General features: G+C 41.2%; 1 protein-coding gene across 1 annotated transcript in view; it reads right to left on the bottom strand.

Annotated features, from left to right (window-relative positions):
- Nucleotides 1–12,879, bottom strand: part of LOC121141088 — a 48,856-nt gene that overhangs the window by 34,584 nt on the left and 1,393 nt on the right. Inside the window, exons 2-3 of the mRNA XM_040747937.1 lie at nucleotides 9,094–9,246; nucleotides 1,601–2,857 (exon numbers count right to left, since the gene is read on the bottom strand). Coding sequence (XP_040603871.1) covers nucleotides 1,601–2,839 — 1,239 coding nt within the window. The 5' untranslated portion in view covers nucleotides 2,840–2,857; nucleotides 9,094–9,246. The remainder of the gene's footprint in view (nucleotides 1–1,600; nucleotides 2,858–9,093; nucleotides 9,247–12,879) is intronic.

Genomic DNA, 12,879 nt, shown 5'->3' with positions numbered 1-12,879 from the left:
TGAAGGGAGAGTTAGCCTCTGCACTCATGGGAGATGTCCCCTCCCACACCATGGGTATGGTTGAGCTATCCTTGATGACATGGGCCTAGGAGAGCTGGCTCCACACATCTCCTGAGACGGGTGGTCCCATCAACCTCAACTGAGGAGCACAGCTACCAAATAGACCCAGATCCAGGGCCTCGGGTTGGCCCACCCTTACATCTACCCAATCTACGACCTGCTGGCACATGTGACAGACCTGATCCTGCAGAACAATAGTCACAGGTTCTCCAAGATTCTGGGACAATCAGGATAACCAAGAGGAGTTTCTGCGAGGGTCCAGTGATGATGTAGTGCCAGAGGCCTTGAACCAGAACAATGACTCATTACCATGAACATTTTCAGGTAGGGAAGACTGGACAAAAGTGTATCCTGTGTGACACACCACACTTTACAAAGCCCCTCTGTCAAATGAAGAGGTGTTAGAGAGATGGGAAAGAAGGAGACAGAAGTCATTTTTGCTTGTCTTTTTTTGTTTTTAATCAATTTGGAGGGTTCTTTATGGGGTATGCTGCAGGTGTGAGAGGCAGATACGGCAGCAGTGGGAGGCGATTTGGATTGGGGTGCATCATGTGAAATTCCCAGAGGATCAATAAAGAAGCATCTTTAAAGAAAAACGATGGTTCTTCCAGAATCAGTGATATATAACATAATGAGATATAACAAAATAAAATAATCAAGATAATCTCTCATATGGTTCTCAGCCCATCTCACATTCTGTCTTACTATCAGAAAATCCATAACAGATATGAATGTCAACAGGGTAGTGGTACAAAACAGTTAACAACAGCTCCCCATCCTGGCCAAGGTCAAATGTGTGCAGTACCAATTATGCTCCTGGGAGATTCAGAAAATCATTGAAGCAGGGTTTTTCAGTTTTTTTTCAGAGAGCAAAATTACAAGGAGAGAGAGTTCATAATCAGACTTTCAGTTGGCAATCAAATAATGTGAATTTCCAATTCACTCGCATTGGCTAGGGAAGGATATGAAATAGATGACTTTATTTATGTGGACCAAGAGCATCTACAGATGTGATGAGTCTTCTGTTTTAAACAAGCTCCTCCGGGATGGATCTTGGCTAATGATCACAGTCCCCACCTGTTGTGTGGCTCCTTCCTCTTAGAGAGGCGTGTCTGTCTACACAGTGTTGGATACCTGATGTCCCTGTTTCAAGACCCCTCAAATTAATGTGTCAAAGCAGACCCAACTCTGAGAATGAGAAAGTATGTGAAGACTTTCACAGGCATAAAAGATCCAGGATTCATTTTACTACCAAATCACAAATCAAATCCCTATTATCATGGGCATTTTTTACATATGAGTTTATTGGAAGTGAGGTTTTCTCATGCACTTGCACAATGTTGATGACTTTACTTCTCCTTGTGCTACAGAACACTCTAGCCTTTGCCACAATGATCTTTGGGCTCAGACAAGGAAAAGGATGAACTCTCAGGCACTCCAAAGACAAGGTTTGTTACTTTGTAGAAGGTTATGACTCAGGATCCAAAACAAGGCCAGATGTAAACACCCATGGGAGCTTGTGCCTCATTTCCCATCATTCCCAGTAATCGGGGGCATTAGATATGTATGTTCCCACCTTCTTTTCAAAAAGATCTTCCCTATTAAGAAGAGCTATGGCATCATTTGCTGCAGTTTCAAGAAAGAGATTCTGCAGATAGTAAGTCTTTCTGTAGTAAATACAAGTAGCAACTGGTCCACCAGTAACTGAGGAAATGTGCTGGATATATTTCCATAGTTTGTCTTCCAAGGACTCATTGCTGTCTTCCTCAAACAAATGGGGAAACCGAAGGTGCTCCTTGAGTTCATCCACGGGCATGTTAAAATCTTTAGCAATGTTTTCCAATGAGGCATCATCCAGCCCAAAGTAAGACCTGTAGAGATTGAATGTTTCATTCAGATCCTCTAAATCATCCCTAATCATGCCAACCAATGGAATGGTGGCCAATGTTCCAGCCTTCAGGGCCTCTAGAAAGACTTTCTGCTTCAGGGAATCTCTCTTGAGGTTAATGGTGGTCTCAGTAACACTGTTTAAGGACAGTATGAAAGCGTGTCGCTTGTGGGCTGGCAGATCCCTTAGGAGTTTTGTTTGCAGGTCTGGGAAGTCATAGTCAGACACATCAAGATTAGAGACCAAGAAGACTGGAGGCTCACTGGAGAGGACTTCCTTGAGATGCTTTGAGCAGTCACCTCGGATTTTCATCAAGACATTCTCTTTATTGAAGGCCCTAGGTTTACTTTTCTTTTCATTATATATGTCATTATCTATCTTGGTTCGAACAAAGTAGAAATTCATCTTCATCATTTCGATGGCTTTTGCTAGTTGTGCATCATTTTCTTTGAAGCGTGTAGCTGAGATGATAACAAAGAAGTCATACTCAGCAAACTTCATTTCCTTTAGGTAGTTTTCTGGTGGGAAGGAAGTGGACCCAATGCCAGGCAGGTCCCATATTGTCACCTGAGGAAGCTTTGGGTGTGGGTATGGCACTCTCTCAATGGTTGTCTCTGTCACCCCAGTAGGGGCTGCATGTTCTTCTTCCTGGCCCATTTCCCTCAGGGCATTGATGAAGGTGGACTTCCCTGTCCCTGTCTCCCCTGTCACAGCAATGTTCAGTCGGGCATTCTCGATGTCTTCCAGTGCATTGTGAATTACAGAAAGTGCATCCTGGAGGTTATTTTCCTGGATGCAGGTTTTAATCAAGATGATGTTTTCCTCAGAAAGGATTTGGCTTTCCCTCTTAAAATTCTTAAAGAATTCATCAATGCTGGAGGCCCAAGCCATGTCTCCGTACGGTAGAAGCTGAATGGAACAAAGAGGAGAGAATCATAATCATTAACTAAAGTGGGGCATAGCTTTGGAGTTTGCTGGTGCAGTAAAGCAGGGCCCCAACTCTGTCCCATATCAGATCCTGCACTGCCTTCTCTTGGTTGCTGCTTCTGCTGCTGACCTGTATGGATATGGATATGATAAGGCCTCTTGCTCACACTTCACTTCCTGCCAGGAATTTCCTTGCATCCCTTGGTCTAATTCAGACTCCATTTACTCTGTCAAGTAACCCACTACAGCCTTTATCATCTCTTTGAAACCTCCTTCAAAATCATGTATTTTCATTAAACTGACACCCCAAATGGTGTCAATCCTAAAAGAACACAAGAGAACCAAGACTACCAGTAGGGTCCTCAACCTATGTGATCCCATTACTGAATTGCCTGTAGCTCCTCAAAGGCTTTGATCTCTTTGCGTGCTTATTCTGTAGTGAGGAAATGACACCGGACATGGGCTAGAAAATACAGAATTGAAAAGAGATGTTCAAGTAACTGGAAGTTCCCTCTCTTCTCATAGGAAGGGCAGGACATGGCCTCCATAGTAGGCAGACTCCTCAGTGAGAGATCCTACTTCTTGGAGTTTAGAAGCTCAGTTGTATATTTCCATGTGCTGTGTTGCCTGGGGATCATTAATTTGGAAATCAAGACAATGAAACAATCAGAGCTTTCACCCAGGCACTGACAGGGACATATTGGGTAGTTTTGACATGTGTCCTGTATAATACTGACTAGATTTTTAAGGCCATAACATTTCTTAAAATCAACATTTCTAATTCTATGAAACAACAGGGTTAACTTGGAGAACGAGTTCAAAGTATAGAAAAAGACTACATTAGGAATAGTTTTATTTCATATTTACCTAATATATATATATATATATATATATATATATACACACACACACACACACACATATACACACACACACAAACACACACACACACACACACACATATATATATATATATATATATATATATATATATATATATATATATACTTTAAATGACTTCATGGCACTTGGTTGATAATGCCTTCCTTGTGAGTCATAGAGTACAGAACTTTTTGTCAGGAATGGGAAACTTCTCTTGAGTTGCTGGTAAGGGGAGTCTAAGATACTCCGGAAACAGTGTAGTTTACTGCTGTTGCCTTTGCTTGATCCCCAGAAGTTGAAGTCCCTTTTGCTGAAGACAGCACACACTTCAGGTACAGGACTCAGACAAATCCGGCCCCCTGTGAGCCAAAGTCTAGCTTTCAAAACACCAGAAGGTGCTGTGCAGGTTGCCAAGTTTGGAAATCATTCAATGATCCTACTCAGCTGTGGCACCTGTGAGTCACAATGATGATCCCCACATTGAGATAACTCTAGAGGTGCAATGGTGGCATTTATGGTTTGGTGGTAACCCACAGCCATCTAATCAGACTTCAGGCTGGCTGAACAAGAAGAAAATCATTCCTGGTAAATGAAAACCTAGCCAACCACGTGTTGCTACCAGTGAGGTCATAGATCTCAGAGGAGAACCCACTATGGCCACTTTCCTATCCCATTATATTCCTAAGTGCTTTCTAAGTACTCATCTTTATACCCACAGGTACGTGGAGCTGTCACTCACCATGAAATATGCTGCTTTTCACAGCACAGATCACTTTAGAAAGACACAACTAGTCAAAGAGCAGAGAACAATGGATCTATGGTGCTCAGTGGATACATTGTAACTCAAGCCTTACACCTAAGACACAGGAAACACTGCAGAGGAGGGTGCTGAAAGACGACAAGAGTCACAAAACCGCAAAGTCTTGACATTTCGAAGTCTGCAAGATTGAGTCTTTGGCATATGACCTGATGATAAATCCATGCAACCTCATCATTGTAGCTATTTAAACAAGATCTGAGCAAGGATACCACCAGTTGACATGCCAAAGTGGATGTGGGAAATTGCATGTGTTGTCACACTTAAATGAAGAGTCACAAGTGATAAAATGCTGTGGAGAGGCAGAAGTGGTCTTACCCTCAGATGAGCCTGTATGTCTGCCTTTTCATCATCTATCTTTTTATCTATGTATAAGAGATATATACTAAATGCTGCAGGTTGTGCTTATATGTGTATTTGTTTGAAGATATGTCATAGTAATGAATTATTAGAGGCCATAAATTTGAAAGGGAATAAGGGGTATGGAAGGGACTTCAGGGAGGAGAAGGGGGTTATGATGCACTTATATTTTAATTGAAAAAAAAGGACCCTTGGTTCATTGCAAGAATTTAAATTAAATAAAATTCAAAATTCAGAAAAGAAAAATGAAAGAGAGAGATGAGGGAAGGAAGGAAGGAAGAAAGGAAGGAAGGAAGGCAGTCTATTGTTAGATGCAAGGATAACTTGGGAAGACCACACTCCAAAGAATGTCATTCACAGTTTCTGTTAAGAATATTACACTGATGTACGTAAGCCAGCCGGGGCCACATTGTGGGATATTGTCTCCAAGATACTGGATAGAGCCTTTACGACTACCTGTCTACTTCATGAGGTGCTAGTAGCCTTTCAACCTTCCTGTCCACCTACTATCCACTCCATGAGGTGAATCCCTGTGCCTCAGAGACTTCAGACCCCCAACCTCCAGTGACTTCTATGCATCTTGTCCACCCAGTGTGTGGCCTGTCAGAGTTGCCAGCTGTGTACCCACCTACTCACCCAACCATGTCTTGTTTCTGATTTTGGAGGAATTGCATTGAGTTTCCCTCCAGTTAGTTTGATGTTGGCTGTTGGTTTGCTGTATATAGCTTTTATTATGTTTAAGTATGTTCCTGTTATCCCAGATCTCTCCAAGACCTTTATCATGAAGGGGTGTTGGATTTTGTCAAAGGCTTTTTCAGCATCTAGTGAGATGATCATGTGATTTTTGTTTTTCAGCTTGTTTATATGGTGGATTACGTTGATGGATTTTCGTATGTTGAAACATCCCTGCATCCCTGGGATGAAACCTACTTGATTGTGGTGAATGATTGTTTTGATGTGTTCTTGGATCCAATTTGCCAGTATTATATTGAGTATTTTTGCATCAATGTTCATGAGGGATATTGGTCTGAAATTTTCTTTCTTAGTTGTGTCTTTGTGTGGCTTGGGGACAAGGTTATTGAAGCCTCGTAAAAAGAGTTTGGCAAAGACCCTTCTGCTTCTATTGCATGGAATACTTTGAGAAGAATTTGTATAAGCTGTTCTTTGAATTTCGGGTAGATTTCTGCACTGAGGACATCTGGACCTGGGCTTTTTTTGGTTGGGAGACTTTTGATGACTGCTTCTATTTCCATAGGGGTTATAGGTCTATTTCAATTGCTTATCTGTTCTTGATTTAATTTTGGCAAGTGATAGCTATCCAGGAAATCGTCCATTCCTTTAAATTTTCAAATTTTGTGGAGTACAGGTTTTCAAAGTATGACCTGATGATTCTCTGAATTTCCTGAGTCTGTTGTTATGTCCCCCCTTTTGGAAGAGGTCAAACTTTCAATATTTGCAGATGATATGATAGTTTACATAACTGACCTAAAGAACTCTACCAGGGAACTCTTACAGCTGATTAATACCTTTACCAAAGTGACAGACTACAAGAGCAACTGAAGAAAATCAGTAGCCCTAGTATATACAGATGATAAAAGGGTTGAAAAAGAAATCAGAGTAACATCACCCTTTACAATTGCCACAAACAACATAAAATACCTTGAGGTAACACTAACCAAACAAGTGAAATACCTGTATCACAAGAACTTTCAGTCTTTAAAGAAGGAAATTAAAGCAGCCCTCAGAAAATGGAAAGATCTTTCATTCTCTTGGATATGTAGGATCAATGTAGTAAAAATGGCAATCCTGCCAAAAGAAATCTACAGATTCAATGCAATCCCCATTAAAATACCAGCACAATTCTACACAGACCTTGAAAGAACAATAATCAATTTTGTATGGAAAAACAAAAGACCCAGGATAGCCAAAACAACCCTGTTCAACAAGGCAACATCTGGAGGCATCACCAGCTCCGACCTCAAGCTCTATTATAGAACTGTAGTCCTGAAAACAGTTTGGTATTGGCACAGAAACAGACCAATGGAATCGAATTGAACACCCTGATATTAACCCACACACGTATGAACATCTGATCTTTGACAAAGAAGCTAAAAATATACAATGGAATAAAGAAAGCATCTTTAACAAATGGTACTGGCATAACTGGATGCTGGCATGTAGAAGAAGGTAGATCGATCCATGTCTATCGCCATGCACAAAACTTAAGTCCAAATGGATCAAAGAGAAAGTGGGTGGTACCCTTGAACGAATCAGTACAGGCGACAACTTCCTGAACATAACACCAGTAGCACAGACAGTAAGATCAACAATTACTAAATGGGACCTCCTGAAACTGAGAAGCTTTTGTAAGGCAAAGGACACAGTCAGCAAGACAAAAAGGCAGCCCACAGAATGGGAAATGATATTCACTAACCCCACATCTGACAGTGGGCTGATCTCCAAAATTTACAAAGAACTCTGAGAAGCAAGTCTCCAAAACATTAAAGGATCCAATCAAAAAGTGGGCTGCAGAACTAAATAGAGAATTCTCAATAGAGGAGTCTAAAAGGTCTGAGAGACACTTAGGATAGTGCTCAACATCCTTAGCCATCCGGGAAATGCAAATCAAAACAACTCTGAGATACCATCTTACTCCTGTCAGAATGGCTAAAATCAAAAACACCAATGACAATTTATGCTGGAAAGGTTGTGGTGAAAGGGAAACACTCCTCTACTGCTGGTGGGAGTGCCAACTTGTACAGCCACTTTGGAAATCAGTATAGAGATTCCTCAGGAAAATGGGAATCAATCTACCACAAGACCCAGCAATTCCACTCTTAGGCATATATCCAAAAGATGCCCATTCATACAACAAGGATGTCTGTTCCACTATGTTCATAGCAGCATTATTTGTAATAGCCAGAACTTGTAATCAACCTAGATGCCCCTCAACCGAAGAGTGGATAGAGAAAATGTGGTACATTTACACAATGGAGTACTATTCAGCAGAAAAAAAAAATGGAATCCTGAGATTCGCAGGCAAATGGATGACACTAGAAGAAACCATCCTGAGTGAGGTAGCCCAGTCACAAAAAGAGAAACATGGCATATACTCTCTCATATATGGATTTTAGACAAAGATCTGGGGAATGCCAGCCTACAATCCTATGGCCAGAGAGTCTGAGAAACAGAACCTTCATTCAGCGGCTGATGGAAGCAGAGGCAGACTCCCACAGCTAAACACTGAGCTAAACTCAAGAAATCCAGTGACAAAGAGGGAGGACTGATGACCAAAGGGGTTAAGAGTGTGCTGGTTTAACCCCCCAGAAACAGCTGGACTGACAAGGGTTAGCTCTTGAATCCCAGACTGATGCCTGGGAATCCAGCATGGGTCTGATCAAGACCCCTGAATGTGGGTGTCAGTGAGGAGGCCTAGGTAATCTATTGAGCCTGGGTAGTAGATCAGTATTTATCCTGGTTATACAAATGGGCTTTGGGCTCCCATCTAACAGTGAGAGATGCACTCTCACCCTGGACTCTTGGGGGGAGGTTCTAGGTCCTGCCCTGGATAAAATGACAGACTATGGACAACCCCATGGAGGGTATATTGGGGGGCTTGGTGGGAGGGCATGGGAGGAGGGGAGGGAAAGGGAGTGGGACCTGAAATTGACATGTGCAGCAATCTTGTTTCTAATTTAAATTTAAATTAAAAAATATATATATATATACATACAACTATAAAAGTTGCCATCAGAGTAACAGCTGACCGAGAACAGCAGAATCTCTGAAAGCCACTGTGCTCAACCTGATCTGCCAGAGACTGTGGTTGTTTCTGATCTGGGCTTTTATCTCCATGGCAAATGAGGAGCCTACAGCATAGATTCCAAGAGCATCTGGGTAACCAGCCTGCTGTCTGTCTCCAAGCTTGACTGCTTCAGAAGACTGGCACAGCCCTCAGCACTTCCATGGAAGGAAGGGCTGTTGCTTCTCTGCTTTGGGATGCTCTGTGTCACAGAAGATGGCCACAGAAGGATGCTACCATGAATGCTCCCTGAGTAAAACTCCCCAGTTTCTCCTACCCCAGTGTCAGCTCTCTACTCTCAATGTTATCACCTATGTATAGTTTTGATCAAGCTTAACTTAGAAGACATTCACTTACCAAGTGGCACCTCTGGGAATGCTCTCCTCTTAGGAAAGCTTTTAGCACCGCGTCAAGGGTAATGACCGTGGAATGATCTAAACCTGGAGCTCACACTCAGGATGTTCAGGAAGAAAAGAGATGACCCGTCGAGTGCTGGTGTCCCAGGAAGAACTGCGTAAAGAAATGAGGAACACTAGGGATGGACAGCCTGATCTTCTCCAAGTTACTTTATCATCCCTGGCCACACAGAGCCCTTGCTGTCTACACTTTTCTGGCTGGATAAGAGCTCAATTTATACAGACCACCTTGTGGTCAGAGTTGGTTTCAGTTTCTATTCCTAGAAATGGCAGGTTTGCATAAAACAATAGGGAGGTTCTTTGGAGAATTTGCAGATGAGTCATCCTGTTTGATGCTGACCTTGCTAAGTCTGTGGTGTGACCATTGAAGTACCAAAAATTAGAATTAATAAAAGTTTAAAAACCTAGGCCCTGAAAAGAGGACTTCTAATGATTGGGAATGCCGTGGCTGGCACCTCAGCCCCACTCTCAGAGAAGGGGATGTCACCCTCCACCACCTATGTCTGCTAATTGCTGGCCCTAGAAATTAGAAACTTCTATTTTAAAGGTATTGCCAGAGTTGACCTTAGCATTGCTTGTAGTTTGAACCATCTAAATCCAATGAGAATTTTAAGAAAGTTTTCCTTTCTAAACTTATATCCATAAAAGACCTACAGAATAATGTGTAAAGTGAAATATCCAATGTGCAAAATTCCTTTTTGTATTTATTATGTAATAATAAACAGAATGCTTACCTAATAGTTGTCATTGAAAATAAAGTTATTTTCATATAATATGTCCTGATCACATATTCCTCTCCCTCATCTCCTCCCAGACTGCCTCCCCACTCTTCCAGCTCCATTCCTTCTTTGATTCTACTTTAAGAAAACAGACAGGAAAGTAAAAAAGACAAACAAGGATTTTTTAAATGTGCAAACTAACCAACAAAAAAAACAATAAAAGAAAAAGAAACTAGGAAAGAGAACTAGAAATGCACCCATGTACCATAGAAACTTAAAATTGCAAACCATTATATCCAATCAAGAGACCAGAAAGATTTTTCTAAAGTGTCTAAATAAAGCAACATATGACAATAAAAATTTCCCCAAATAAACCTTTGAGTTCATTTTCAGTTAGCCATCTACTGCTGGGCATGGGGCCTGTCCTTCAAAGTAGTAGTATGTATACCCAGTGAGACTCCTTTGGAGAAATTAATTTTTCTTTTGCAAGTGGTTGCTAATAGCAGAGAATTTCTTGGTTGTGGGTGGGAGCTCCTGGCTACCTCCCCATCTCAGTGCTGGGAGCCCAAAGGGCTTGGACCTGTACATGCTGCCAGAGTCTCTGAGAGTTTATGTGTAAACCAGTCCTGTTGTACCTTGAAGACACTGTTCTCTCTCTCTCTCTCTCTCTCTCTCTCTCTCTCTCTCTCTCTCTCTCTCTCTCTCTCTCTCTCTCTCTCTGTCTCTCTCTCTATCTCTATCTATCTATCTATCTCTCTTCTTTCCTTCCTTCCTTTTTAACCTAATAACTTATGAATGGTTATTTAATTTCTAAATAAATCTATTTTAAAAGATACACCATATTTTTTAAGAAGTAAAAATGTCCAGCTCAGTAAACAATAACTAATGAAGTGCGCATCAGGAATTTTAGCTATGCCTTTCTGAAATAACAATGTGCTTATTTCTACCCTTAAGCCACATCTCACTAAAGTGATTTTTCAAAAATAAGTACTGGAAAATCCAGAATAGTATTGATTCAGCTTTGCTCCTGTAACAGAATCCCAATGGGTTTTGTTTTGGAAAGCTAATGCTGTTTTACTCCGTTTTATAGATTCTTAAATTTTGTTTTATCTGATACCAATTAAATGATGATAAACGGTTCTGGAGTGATGGACCAGCCATTAAGAGCACTCAGGTTAGGTCCTAGCACTGACGTATGCACAGGCAAAACACTTAAACTCATAAAATAAAAATCAGTAAGTCTTTAGATGATGGTAGAGGCATTCACTTTCTGTGTAGCATTTTGTTATAATGGAGGTTTTCATTAGACTTATAATATAGAAAGAGCCACCTTCTCTACTGTTTTTAATAAGACATTGGCTTGGCTAAGGACCATGATATGTGCACTAGGTACTTGGGAGGTTGAAAAACGAGAGCTGGGAGTTCAAGGGTGGCCTTGACTCCATGGGCAACATAGTAAAGTCTTGCCTTAAGAGAATTGGCTTTCTGACTCAATGAGATGATCAGACTGACTTAGTAGACTTCCTAGGGGAACAGATGGGAGAAGAGGGGGGAGCGTGGAGAGCTGGAGGAGCGGAGGGAGGGTGAACTGGGATTGGAATGTAAAAAAAATAAATAAATTTTAGAAATTTTGCCATTTTCTGTTTTCAAAACTGCATTGTCTCTCTACCAAGGAAACAAAGGGTTACTCTCAGCAGACAACTTGTGAACAGCATGTGATTGATGGCAAACAGTTTGGACACTGTACATTATTTATAAAACCCAAGAGGATGCCTCTCACTAACTACAAAATGTATATGGACTCCTAGGTCATTAGTATTGTTATTTTATTCATGGGTTTAGAGAGTATTTAGATCTGAAACAATGTATGAAAATATATTGCACATGAGCTCATAGTGGCAATGGTTAAACTAATAAGACCCACACAAGATCAAGCTAGTTAAAAATGTCAAAATATTGGCTAATATCACCATCTCTTGGCAATCTCCTTGAACCCTCATTACACATTTGAAAGAGATATCCTTAGCAAATATTCCTTAAATGGTTCAGTGTGAAGTCCATTGATGCCATTACTCTCTTGTCATGACACTGACTCATGTAAACCATCCTTTTTTTTTATTTTTTGAAACAGGATTTCTCTGTAGTTTTGGAGCCTGTCCTGTAGGCCAGACTGGTCTTGAACTCACAGAGACCCACCTGTCTCTGTACCTAGAGTGCTGGGATTAAAGGTGTGCCACCCCGCACCAAGTACCCTCTTAAGACATTATTTTTAGGTATTGGCAGAGAATGTGCGAAAGCATTGCTTTAGGAACAATGTAGTGATATGTTATTTAATAAGCATTGCCTGAAGGATCAAAATGCAAAGCCAGCCATAAGCTAGCTATAGTGGCTGGGTGGTGGTGGCATACACCATTAATCCCAGGACTCAGTGGACAGAGGCAGATGGATCTCTGTGAGTCAAAGCCCACCCAGGGCTACACAAAACTGAATCAGTCTAAAAGAGAAATATCTAACACAAAGGAGATCTCAGCACTTGGGATCCCACGCCTTTAACCCCAACTCTGGAGAGGTATATAAGATAGGAACAGACATTCAGTCTGGGGCAATTTTGGCAATGTGGTCTCCAGCCACATTGAGGGCAGTTTTGTTTCAGCCTGGGTAGAGGTAAGAGCTATTGGCTTGGCTGTTTTGCTTTGATCTTCAGCTTGAAGCTTGAACCCTAAAATCTGTCTCTGGTTTTTATTTTTCATGTTACAAAACACTGTCTGGAGTCCTGTCCCCAGCACTAAACAGAATCCAGAGAACAACAGCTACCACATTCTCCATCTGCTTCCAAACTTGATCTAAGTGTTCCTTGGTACCAGACAAGTCCTTAGACAGGTGCATCTAGGTAAAGCATGGAGAACGAGAATAAAAAGGCACCAACGAAGAGGAACTGACTTACTATGTTAGAGGAAATTTGATTTAGACATACATCATAACAACTGAAAACTAAATTTCCATATTCC

This window comes from Mesocricetus auratus, unplaced genomic scaffold, assembly GCF_017639785.1.
Source record: "Mesocricetus auratus isolate SY011 unplaced genomic scaffold, BCM_Maur_2.0 Super-Scaffold_100007, whole genome shotgun sequence".
NCBI lineage: Eukaryota > Metazoa > Chordata > Mammalia > Rodentia > Cricetidae > Mesocricetus > Mesocricetus auratus.
Note: the sequence above shows the minus strand (reverse complement) of the source record. Positions and strands in the feature narration are given on the sequence as shown.